Here is a 13,272-nt window from a genome sequence, read left to right on the forward strand (position 1 = left end):
TTTATCGTGAACTCAAGGAAGTATCTCTCTTGTTTCTACCAAGGCACACATGTCCAACTGTAGTAGTAAGCTTCAGTTTGCTTATAAGAACTTTAGTAATCTTCCAAACAAGTTTAAATTCTTTTGTTACGATCAAACCTCCATACACATGAGACAATAAAACAAGTATATGATCGGCAATAGTTGGAGACACTTAAAAACCAAAACCAAAGGCTACCATTACAACAGTCGACTACAAGACTTCAAAAGAAAGATGATATAATACCAAAACCAATGAGACCTAAGCACTAATATAAAATGAGACCTAAACACTAATACCAAAACCAATGAGACCTAATCACTAATACCAAAACCAATGAGACCTAAACACTAATTTTGCAGCAGTATGAAATCATACTATTGGGTGTTTGGTAGGGGTGTGGGAGAGAGGACGGTGGTGAACTTATCCCTGTTTGGCACCACAAGCAGCAAATTTAGAGCCCGCAACATGTCCTCCTAGAGTTCTGGCAACACCGGAGGAGATTCATCTTGGAAGTTGTTTTCTTGATACGATGGATGCGAAGGATGACTGCGAGTCTGAGAGACTTGAACTGGAGAAGGCGGAGAGTCAACTTGAAGAGTGGTAGGATGCGAAGGACTGTGGTGGAATTCTTCTGAAGGAGTCGGGTGTACTTGAGGTTGCGGTGGGTGAGTATAGGAGTTCTGAAAAAGTTGTTGAGGCATAGGATAGTTCCGGATCTGGGCTGCCGTTGACTATTGTTGCAAAACGGGAACTTGTACTTCAGAAGTCTGCAGCGGAGAAGGAGCTTGGACTGTCGGCATGAAGTTGTACTGACTGGGTAGAGTGCTAGGCCATTGATTTGGTGTTGTTACTCCAACTCTCTGAGAAAGGTTTGGAGCAACTTTCCTCTTTTTTCTTCGATTAGGCATCGTGTGACTAATAGGCGTAGAGATGAGAGTTTGGATTGGTTGAGAGATGAGAGTTTGGATTGATTGAGAGATGAGAGTTTTTGGGATTTGAGAGGAAAAAGATAGTGACGGCTTAGGGTTTGAATGGAAGAAGATCGATTGAGAGATGAGAGTTTGGATCGATTGAGAGATGAGAGGAGATGAGAGTTTCGGGGAATCAAGAGGAAGAAGACAGTGACGGGTTAGGATTTCAAATGAAGAAGGTTTGGGTTTAATTAGGATGAGTTGGGTTTAATTGAATTAGGGCCTATAATCTAAGCCCAATTTTTAAATTAAAATTGCAAATATTAACCTATAATTATTCATAAAAATACTAAATAAACTTAATATAATTGCACAAATGTAACATATTTAACATAAAAACAAATAAAAGTAAAATAATAATACACAGTAATAATTTTTTGAAAAATAATAATACATAATATATTAAACATACTATGTATATGGTTTTTCATCTTCTTGTTCTTCACCATCAGAAGACGATAAATTACACTGGAATTCATCTTCTGGATCCGCATCTCCGACATCGTAATCAAGGTTTATTGGATTACCTTCTTCTACAAAACTGACGACTATGAGATCTTCAACTCTAGTCATCAATATAGCATCATCATTTTCTGTTTGCAATAGAGTTGGTTCTTTGTTTTCATATTCTCCTTAAATGTTTCCCCTCGGATTTACTTTCAAACCACTTAGCCACTCCCGCTTTGGTTTCTTTGTGTATGGATACGAAATATAGCAACTTGATCCGTTTGAGATGCTGTTTGCAAAATCGCAATTTAGTATGGATAGTTACATTAATTAAACATATATCTAAATTATATTGAGTCTTACATACCTAAAATGAATGGTTCATATTTGTTGTATTTTCTCGATGAGTTCACGTCTACAATGCCACTTTTGCTCTTCCGAGTCCCTCTACCGATGATAGGATCATACCACTTACACTTAAAAAGTGTGATTTTCAAATTGATCATTCCCTCATACTCAATTTCTATGATATCAGTTAAGTTCTCGTAGAAATCTGCACCATCAGATGCATCAGTGTAATTTTCACCTTTAACACATACACCATAGTTACATGTCTTTCATCCAGCTCCGTGATTCTGCGTATGAAACACATAGCCTCTTGTAAATTATATTGGCCAAGTTTTGACCTTGTGTAAAGGTCCATGCACTATCTCTTGAACCCAAGTAGGAAATGGATTTGTGGCGTTTCAGTATATAACCTGCATATATATATATAATAAACAAAAATCAATATATATATGTAGATATATATTATAAATGGTATAAAGAAATGCATAATCTTTGCAGGTTACATGCGTTCCAATAGACTTATATAATCTTTCACCCACACATGATATTCTTCAGCTCTTTTTGTGGACAGTTCTTTTTTGGTTAATTCTTGATATTTGGTAAAAAGAAATCCTCGAACATACTATCAAACGAAAATATATATAATATATATGAGAAATAATTGTGGAATATATATTTTCTAAATGAAAATGTAAGTTGAGAGTTTATATTATATACCTCTCAATTGATTGAAAATAGTCACAATTTCGTAAAACATATGCATGTGCGCAATGATAGTCTCTCTCTGAAAGCCATATTTCATGCATTTCCCCGCTTGGACGACCGACGTGAGTATATATGTAACGCCCCGACCGCTACCTCTTAGTGGGCCCCATATCCAATCCCAGCTCATGGGCCCAATTTCCTTAGTGGGCCTCACGTCCTCTCACTAGGCCTATGAGCTAACCCATATCCGGCGGTTGGTTTGTTACGTCCGGGAAGCTTTAAAGACTTGTTACCGTCCCAACAAATAACCACATGATTTTTCTCTGTGTTTTGTCCTCACTCGCACAGTTCCGACAATCACTTCCGAGAAGGTCATCCATCCTAAGACTACTCCAACTCAAGCACGCTTAACTCTAGAGTTCTCTCAGGACCCTTGACCGAAAAGATAAGTGCATTTGGGTGACATAGGTGGCCAAATCAATTCTTTTAAACCTCTCCGCAAGTCTCTGAAACCGGGGTGTCACAATTCACCCCACTAACAGATCGCAACGTCCTCGTTGCGCACCAAGACCGTCACCCCCTACGATGTGAGCCCACACGACTCCACAGTCGTCTGGGTTCGGCTCTGATACCACTTGTAACGCCCTGACTTCCACCTCTTAGTGGACCCCATGTCCAATCCCAGTTCATGGGCCCAATTACCTTAGTGGGCCTCACATCCTTTCACTAGGCCCGTGAGCCCACCCATAACCGGCGGTCGGTTTTCTACGCCCGGTAGGCTTTAAAGGCTTGTTATTGTCCCTACAAATCACCACATGATCTTTCCCTGTGTTTTTGTCCTCACTCGCACAGTTCCGACAGTCACTTCCCGGAAGGTCATCCATCCTAAGACTACTCCAGCTCAATCACGCTTAACTTTGGAGTTCTCTCAGGACCCTTGACTAAAAAGATAAGTAGCCAAATCAATTCTTTTAAACTTCTCCGCAAGTCTCTAAAATCGGGGTGTCACAATTCACCCCACTGATGTACTAGGACTTCACATTCATTGAATCTTGTTAACCTGATCAAATGAGATAATTAAAAGTAATTCAAATTAATTATAAATTATAATTGCATTTACCTATATATGCATTTACTTATACCTTGATTTTGTTTATATATGATCGGCAAAGTAGTGCTCAGAGAAAAAATCAATCTCGTCATTGATATATGACTCAGCGATTGATCGAGCCGCATATCTTTTGTTCTTCGATTTTCCTTTCAGCTTTTTGAACAACCTTTCAAAATGATACATCCACCTATATTGAACATGGCCTCCCAATTCTACTTCATATGGGAGATGTATAGGCAGGTGCTCAATCACATCAAAAAATGATGGTGGAAATATCTTTTCTAGGTTGCATAAGATCAAAACAATGTTATGTTTTAGAATATGAACGCGACTTTTTTGCAAAATTCTCGAGCATAAGTCCCTGAAAAATGTTCTAATCCCTGCAAAATATATTCAAATTGCATATCTCAGATTTGTAGTCCAAGCTGGACGGAAATTGTTTACAAAGAAAGATTTGTGTTCTCTTATACAATTTTTTACATTGTCAAAACATAATCGATAAACATGACACATGTCATGATTACATGAGTTACTAATTTTGAAAAACCATGTTTTATATAATACTAGATAAGGACCCGCCCGATGTGCGGGTTTAAAGTTTTGTAAATAAAATTAAATTTAATCAAAATATATTAAAATTTATTGCATATTATTTATAAAAAAATTGCTATAATACACTGATTTATATCCATATACAAATCTTTTATGTATGTTACCATTAAAAGTGTATCTTTTACACCTAGGTATACTGTATGTTACAAATAAATTATTTACCACCACCTAGAAAATGTCGATATGAACAAATTAAGCCAACTATTATATGTCTCTTTACTTTCACTTTTGTTTTAGTTGGCTCAAAAAAATATTTTGAATATAAAATAAGTTACATCACAATAGTGTATGACTAACCATGGAGAGAACATCGGTTCTGCCCTCCTCCATTATGGAGAGAATCTTGCGTCTAACCTCCTCTACTATGGAGAGAACCTTCGCTCTGCCTTCCTCCCTTGGGGAGATAATCTTGCGTCCAACCTCCCCCACCTTCTTCCCTTGGGGAGATAACCTTGTGTCCAACCTCCTCAACCATATAGAGGATCTCGGCTTTGCCTTCCTCCTGTGTGGAGAGAACATGTTCACGTCTTTTAGCTATCTCAAAGTGGCTTACTTCAGCTACCAATGAATTATAAAACTAAAGAACATTTTCCAACATCATAAAATCTTTTGATAGTCACTAATGTTAAATTTTCCAATGTATTTTATAGATGTTTCTTTGACACACCATGATGTAGCCTCTATCTCCAAGCTCCTATGGATCTATCAACAACGATTTATGTTTTTCCAATCTATCTATGTTTGTTGTAGGCTTGTGTTTGATTAGCCTATTTTATCTAACCATTAGGTTGATAACCTTCTCCTCTTTATCTCCTTTTGAGATTGAACAAATGGTAACAATTATGTTTGCACAAAAAGAAAAGGTCTATGACAAAACAATCAAGGTTGAGAAATTAGAAGAAAATTAATATGAAATAATATAAAATTATAAGCACGGTAATATATGAATTTCAAATAATTCAAAGATGAAAATATAAATTAACTAAAATAATCTAAAATTACTACAATAAATTTTAAAATACAGTATTAGAAAAAGAAGATGCATATATTAATCTTCTATTTTTTTTGGTCAACATATTAATCTTACATATTCCAAACTGAAAAAGTAGAAAATAGGATTATATTTTGGTTTAAAAAATTAGAAAATTTGTCTTCCCATTAAAATTTGACCAATAGAACAAAGTTGAAAGCAATATTTTTGAATAAATTATATTGTTAGATGAATGATATGAGACAATCTATGTTTATATAGAAGTGAGTATATACATATTTTAAAATTAATAATTTTATGTATATTTTCCTTAATCCTTTTTCTATTTTATGAGAAAATTTATTTCAATGAGCCTATTGTTTTTTTTAAATTTCTTGCTTCCCACTTTCTTGTAAGACGTACTATCATTCGACGATAATAATACTTTTTGTTTAGTTTGATCTAGTGTTATATAATCTCTGTTGTTATCTTGCATTTGTGTATTCATTTTTTTTATGCTACCTGTCTTGCAAATTAATAGAAATAATAATAACACTGTGTAAAATTTGTTAATCCCAAAAACCTTAGTTATTATCCATAAGAAACTTTGTTAACACTTCAAAGTCAAAGATTGCGTAGTAAGCATTATAAAATTGAGAAACTTAATAAAATTCAAAGAAACGACGACGAAAACTTGTGGTAATATCTAGGAATCTTTTTATATAGTTGCTTCGATTAGACAACAAATAAATTGCCTTCGAGACTTGTTCAAGAATGATGATGTGTCAAACAAAAGGTTAATAAAAAACAAAGAAGAAAATTTTACCAAGAAAAACAAAGAAGAATATTTTGGTGAAAAATATGTCATCATCTATTTGCTTATATAGAGGGGTGTTTTTACAATCATTTTCCTTTTAGGATTAATAAAGTTTTTTTAATATAATAAAATTACAGTTATCTTATGCATCATTTTACTAAGCTTGAAAACTATGATTTCTGATCGTTAAAATTGACATGTGTCACGATCTGATGAGTTACTAACTTTGATATGTGATTTATGATCGTTAAAATTGACACGTGTCACGATCTGATGAGTTATTAACTTGGATATTTAGTCGTTAAAACTGACATGTGTCACGATCTGGTAAGTTTTTTAACTTTGATCTTTGATCGTTAAAACTAACACGTGTCACGATCTGGTGAATTACTAATTTTGAGAACCAAGCTTTATATAATAAGACTAGATTTTGTAATTCTTGAGCACAAAAATAATCATTTAAATTTTTAAGGATAAATTTATATAAACACTAAACTTACTTTCCTAAGTGATATATAACACATATATTATATTATTGACGATAATGTTTTATTTACAAATAAATAATATGATATATATATATATATATATCACGTGGTAACAAATATCACCTTAAAAATTTGCATGAAGAATAAATTGTATCAATGACTACCTCATGATCTTTTATCTTTAAGAGAATTTTTTTCATATCCATATTCCATGAAAAGATTCTTTAAATGCTTTGATGTTGATTATGCATTGCTGACCTAACTATATATATCATTTATGATTAAATATTGATACTAACATAATTTACTGAATTTCATGAACATTAATTAGTAAAAGATATGTATAATATATATCATTATAATATCTTTATCAAGCTTGTTTTACTGATCGAAGCAATTGTAGTGTACCATATAAGAATTCTCAACCAATTGATGAATGTGCCTGTCTTAGCTCAATTTCCATGATTATATGGTCAAACGGTTAAATCCGACTTGTAATCTAAAAATATATTTAGTAATGTATGTCATGTATTTTTTCACAAACTCATTTGTTTCACACAATGAATGAGATTTCAAAGATTTTAATTTAGTCATGTGCATTATTATCAGTTTTAATAATTTGTTTTAAACACTTTTAACTACAATTCCTTCGTCATTATCTACGATGCGTACGATGCACTCGTTGCCTTTCGACATTTACTTTATTTTCACCTTTTATTGGCTCACATATAATATATATTAGACTATAAATTGATTTTGAAGACATATTATAACTATTTTTTTTGTCAACATATTATAACTATTTTAATTACTATTTTTTAATATTCAAATTTGGATTAAAAACATTTGATTCAATTTATGAGATATCAAATTTCGTTTTTCTTTTTAATCATGTTAACTAATATTTGACTTTCAATTTTATTTTGTTTCTGTTTAGTTTTACAAATACAATTACATAAATGTTGTTTTATTCTACCATGAATTTAAATTTTACTTTCATTTTTCAGAACATTAACACATTTAAAATTTTAAACTATAATCAGTTTTTAAAAAAAGTTGAATTATATTATTACCACTAATAAAAAATTTATAGTATTGTTTTTCTTATTTTCACATTAAATAATAAAATAAAACAGATTTTATTATTTAAGAATTGCACAGATACGACCCTCGAAGGTTTTTCAAAGCAACCCTTAGAAACTATTTTGTTCGATAAAGTGGACCCTTTCTTTGTTTTATTCCACTACAGACCCAACCCTAATTCGTTTCATTCTCTCGTTTCTTCCCCACAATTCTCATCTTCTCGCTCTCCTAACCCTATTTCCTGAGCTTCGAGATCCCCTTTTGATATTTTGGTAAAAACTATTCTCTCACTCACCTCTAATTTCGTAACAGAGCTATCTTTTCTTCTTTGGATTTGCTAATTCCAATTTCTTCCTCGTTTGTTTTCTAGCCAGTTGAACATAATTTTAGGGTTCTTTTTTTTTTTTTTTTTTTTTTTGTGTGTGTTTATAAATTATTGCCTTGATTATTGAATTTTGTGGGATTCAACTGTTATCCTTGTGTTCTTCTTTTTTCCATCAAAGTTTCACCCTTTGTGGTGCAGACCCAATTTGCTGGTTGCTGATTCCTATTCAAAGACTGGAACTTTGAACCCTTTAGGCTTATACTTTGTCAAAGACTTAACTTTAAGTTAACCCTTTAGGTTTTTACTTTGTGATGCAGACCCAATTTGGTGGTTTCTGATTCCTATTCAAAGACTGAAACATTAACCCTTTAGGTTTATACTTTGTGATGCTGGTTCCTTAGTCGAAGACTGGAACTTTGAACCCTTTAGTAAAATGTTTCTTAGTGTTTAAAACATGTACCTTCTTTCTTCTTTGCTCTACTAGGAAGGGGAGATTTTGATGAGTTTTTAGATGAAGAAAGAGCGAAATATGCAGGTCAAACAGTATATTAATTTGGATTAATTCAGAGTGTGCTAATCTGGTGTCATATTTGGCTTTTGCTGTGATTTGCTATTCTACTGTGTGCTCTTTACACGTTATCAAGTCTCAGTTGGTTCAAATTGATTTTGAGTTCTTAAGCATAGATGCATATCTTGTTTATATTTTAAGATTTGCACGCTTGACATTTACTGATTTACTACAATGAACATTTTGTCCTAGACTGACTTTTCTACCGCTTACACAGTTCAGTATAGCCAATAGGACTTATGACGGTACAGATTACTTGTGTATCTGATGTAACCTTTCTCTTCCGTTTTGAGTTCCTCAGGCTTCTGTTGTGGGTATGGGCAAAGGTAAGCTTATATTGATTTGTCAGTCTGGTGGCAAATTTGTGACTGATGATGATGGGACAATGACATATACCGGGGGAGAGGCAGAAGCGATAGATATTAATCATGAAACTACGTTTGATGATTTTAAGCTAAAACTGGCAAAGCTCTTGAACTTAGAATATAATTCTTTGTCCCTCAAGTATTTTCTCCCAGGAAACAGAAGAACTCTTATCACCATGAAACAAGAGAAGGACATGAAAAGAATGTATGATTTCCATCTGAGCTCAGTCACAGCAGAAGTTTTTATTACAGGACAAGAAGGTTTCCAGTCTGAAGCAGTTGTGTCACCTGATACCAGGTATGTCGTCTTATGTAATCATGTTTCACGCAACTCTATATCTATTTTGCACCTTTCTCTTTTAATTTAGTCTAATCTGACAGGGAATATAGTAGGCACCTAATGATGCATCAATTTTGCACATTTTAGGGATAACCTTTGCTATGTGAAAATGTAAATTTTAATGATTGCTAGTTTGCTCACGTCTCTGAAATGCTTGAAAGTTTTTTGACAGCATAACAAACTGTATTCAACTGTTTTTTTTTGTTTTTTTTAAACATTCGTAAACTACGAAACTGATGTATACCAGTAAGAAGACAAGATCTTCTGTGTTATTGTATTTTGATATCTACAAAACACCAAAATGTCTCATTAGAAACATTCTCCGATAGATAATTTAGGTGCTCTGTTATAAAGGTAGTCATTCATCAATATTTTTGCTAATCTAGGTTTTTGTCTTATCACTTCTGATCCAAAATGGATGCTCTGCATAAGATCTTAAATGTATGTACCAATATATCGTTCTGCTGGTCTTTTGATCATGGTTTCATAATCTATTTCTGTTTTTAATTGCAGGTCGTATAATATAGCAGTCGAAACAGAGACGACACCGGTGGCATATGGGAATGTAGCAAATGTACCTATCCAAGTTGTCACAGGAGTACCTGAAGAAAACAACCTCGCTGATGTTAATTTAAGATCCAGAAAGGTCTGCCCCAGAATTACCTCTGAATCTAGTGGCCTTGTGGAGATTCCTGTAACATTATCCACCAATCCAGTGGTACCAGCTAAATCAACCTCAAAAAAATTCAAGAAAGGGAAGACGAGTCTTGTTTCCAATATCTCCAAACTGACTCCCAAAAGTTTGAAACAATCATTCATAGGTAGTAATCCTGGTACCAAAAGCTCCCCTCCAATGTCGCTAAATGTTGTTTGTGGTGTGACCACCAGTTCCCCTGTAAGTGTTAGTAAACGAAGACGTGTGATGGAAGAACCCAGCATTTTGGTTCAGGATGAGAATGTCACGGATACAAGGAGACGATCCTTAAGAAATAGGGGAGAAATTCGAAAGCCTGTAATAGAAACTGATGATGATGATGATGAATTTGTCTTTAGTGACGAAGATGATGATGCTGACGATGTTGATGATAACGATATTGATGATGACGATGTTGATGATGACAAGGACTATGTGCAGGATATTGAGACCTATTACCCTGAAACTGAGGATCTTGAGACAAATTATTCTATTGCTGATGCTAACGATGGTTCTGTAGAAAGCTTGGTAGCCTCGTGGAAACGTTGTATTACCGGTGTGGGTCAGGGATTTGAGAGTGTCGTTGAATTTCGTGATGCTCTGCAGAAATATGCAGTTGCTTGTCGTTTTGGGTACAGGTTAAGGAAGAATGAATCAAATCGTGCATGTGGTGTTTGTTTAGTTGGAGGTTGTCCTTGGAAGATTTATGCATCATGGGTCCCATCTGAAAGTGTGTTTAGGATTAAAAAATTTATTAGAAGACATACATGTGGGGGAGAATCTTGGAAATCTGCTCATCCTAAAAAGAACTGGGTAGTGAGTATCATCAAGGAGAGGTTGCAGGAGAACCCAAATCAGAAGACTAAGAACATTGCTGACTCGATTTTTCAAGATTTTGGTATTGAACTCAGTTATTGCACTATAAGACGAGGCATTGATGAAGCCAAAGGTGGACTTCATACATCATTCAAAGAGGCATATAAGCATTTACCTCATTTTGTGAATAAGGTAGTTGAGGCAAACCCTGGAAGTATGGTTGATCTGGTGGTTGGTGAGGACAGAAGATTTCAGCGGCTTTTTCTGTCTTTCCAGTCTTGTATACATGGCTTTCAAACTGGTTGCCGTCCGCTTCTTTTCCTCGATGCCATTCCATTTAAGTCAAGGTATCATGAGATTTTGTTAACGGCCTCTGCCTTGGATGGAGATGATGGCGTGCTTCCAGTGGCATTAGCCCTTGTGGATGTGGAAACTGATGAAACGTGGCGCTGGTTTCTGGAACAGTTGAAGTTAGCTGTGCCCAGTTTACGAGCTCTTACTTTTGTCTCTGACCGAGAGAAAGGGCTAGCGAGTTCTGTGTTGGAAATTTTTGAGAATGCCCAACATGGCTATTCCATACATTACTTGATGGAGGATTTTATGAGAAGCCTGAGAGGTCCGTTTCTTGGAGATGGGAAGCCATCCTTGTCGTACAATTTACTAGCTGCAGCACGTGCTGATCGTCTTGATGGGTTTAAGGTTTACACCGAGCAAATTAAACGAGTGTCTCCTAGAGCTTATGATTGGGTGATGCAGATTGAATCAAAGCACTGGGCCAGTGCATTATTTGAAGGTGAGCCATACAGTCATATTACGTCAGATGTGGGAGAGATATACTCGAAATGGATTGAAGAAATTCAGGAAACTTCCATCGTCCAGAAGCTCGTGATGTTTGTCAATAAAATTGTGGAGTTGGTGAATGGTAGCCAAGAGAAGTCAAAACCGTGGTTCAGCCAACTAGTGCCATCTAAGGAGGAAAGTCTAGTGGAAGAATGCAAGAAAGCAAGCACGCTAAAAGTTTTCTTTTGTTCAGACACGCTTTTCGAGGTTCATGATGGGTCTGTTCAGCTTGTAGACATTAGTAACCAAACCTGCAGCTGTTTCGCGTGGAAGCCCACAGGCCTCCCTTGCCAGCATGCGATTGCTGTCCTAAACACAAAAGGAAGAAATCTATATGACTATTGTTCAAGTTTCTTTACAGTTGAGAGTTACCGTTTAACGTATTCACAAGCTCTAGGAGCAGTTGCGATTGACGTAGCTTTGGTGGAGACTGAAGGCAGCAGCAAAGAAGAGGATGAAGAAGTACTTCCCCCTCTATTTTCCCGAGTTCAGGGAGTGGAGAAGAGAATCAAAGACCGGAAAAGAGGACGATCCGTGTGCTGTACAAAGTGTGGAGGAGTAGGACATAACAAGGCTACATGCAAGGAGGATTGATCATCGACGGCCTGCTTCTGCTCACTACATTTGTACAGAGGTTTGCAATGTTCTTCATAGATTTTGTTGGAACTGCAATAACATCCTGTCACTATCTCTCTCTTTGTCTCTCTCTTAGAGTAAAAATTAATAAACTGAGAAAGTGTTCTACTCTGTGGTTAAGTATTGCTTTGGATACAATACCATTTTCTGGTCTTCTAACAGTTAGCTGTTTGACTGCGGCCACATTTTATGTAATCTTACTGAATCATATCTGGTGCCAAATCTCAAAACAGTCCGTTCCTTGCATCTGTTATTTACACAAGACACATAAAGATCACAATGTAAACAGACATCAGAACAATAAGCTCTGGCACGTAAATCACAGTCAGCTTTCAACATAGGCAGTCTAATGTATCAAATCATCTGCAGTGATGCTTTACAGTGTAATTTGATGTCCCTAGGAAGTAGTTTATATATCTTCCGTAAGTCTTTCATATGAACGCAACTTAATTGAATTCCTAGAACTCACCAAATCATTTCATAAATTTACCAAGTCGTGAACATATATAGGAAGACGTATGCACCACCCCATGGTCCCCATCCCATACTAAATCAAACAGTGTAATCGTATGCACACCCCATAATCTACATACGATTGAACAAAGCACAAACAAACGAGAGTTGATATAGGCTTGGAGAATTAACAACGTCGTGCTTGTCGTTGGCCATAAAGAGACTTCCTAAATTGACCCGCTTTAGTCGAATCAGATCATGTTTCAAACCCGGGAGAGAGTTTCATGTATGTTTCTTTGGACAAACCTCCATGTAAAAACACATCGTGGTCGTCTATTTACTGGACTTCTCAACTCTTTGCCGCAGTTTCACTCAATAGAACATGTATTGTAGACATCTCTTCCTTTGGAACAAAGTTTTCTTGAACATACTCTTTTTTTCTATTCGACGATTTCCAAGTAACTAATCTAGCTTTATAATGTTTAAGGGATCTGTCAACGTTATTCTCCAAGTAACATATTACATACAACTATACAAGTCAATTATAACGTATGCACTACATACACACTACTAGCATATAACAAGAGAAAATATCATGACATATTATCCCTAAGAAGTTGAAGTAGTATTTTCATAATTTCATATTAATTTCAGTTGCCAC

The 13,272-nt window shown here is 35.2% G+C and overlaps 1 protein-coding gene and 1 long non-coding RNA gene across 3 annotated transcripts; one reads left to right on the forward strand and one right to left on the reverse strand.

Moving 5' to 3' along the window:
* The first annotated feature begins 7,674 nt into the window (after window positions 1-7,674).
* On the forward strand, window positions 7,675-12,404 carry LOC147934297 (uncharacterized). Of its 2 annotated transcripts, XM_087471779.1 has the most exons (3): window positions 7,675-7,846; window positions 8,769-9,130; window positions 9,686-12,404. In XM_087471779.1, the coding sequence occupies exons 2-3, from the start codon at window positions 8,784-8,786 to the stop codon at window positions 12,114-12,116; spliced, it is 2,778 nt and encodes a 925-aa protein (XP_087327905.1). In that variant the 5' UTR covers window positions 7,675-7,846; window positions 8,769-8,783; the 3' UTR covers window positions 12,117-12,404. The 2 variants fall into 2 exon arrangements, with proteins under 2 accessions (XP_087327905.1, XP_087327906.1); XM_087471780.1 differs by lacking the exon at window positions 7,675-7,846 and having other exon boundaries at window positions 7,965-9,130.
* Window positions 9,355-13,057, reverse strand: LOC147934298 (uncharacterized). Its single transcript, XR_015571045.1, has 2 exons — window positions 12,628-13,057; window positions 9,355-12,405 (listed from the first exon to the last, which is right to left on the reverse strand). It is a non-coding gene; the product is annotated as an uncharacterized LOC147934298 (long non-coding RNA).
* Between the last annotated feature and the right edge of the window lie 215 nt (window positions 13,058-13,272).

This window comes from Camelina sativa, chromosome 11 (genome assembly GCF_030686135.1).
Source record: "Camelina sativa cultivar CO46 ecotype springtype chromosome 11, ASM3068613v1".
Classification (NCBI taxonomy): Eukaryota; Viridiplantae; Streptophyta; class Magnoliopsida; order Brassicales; family Brassicaceae; genus Camelina; species Camelina sativa.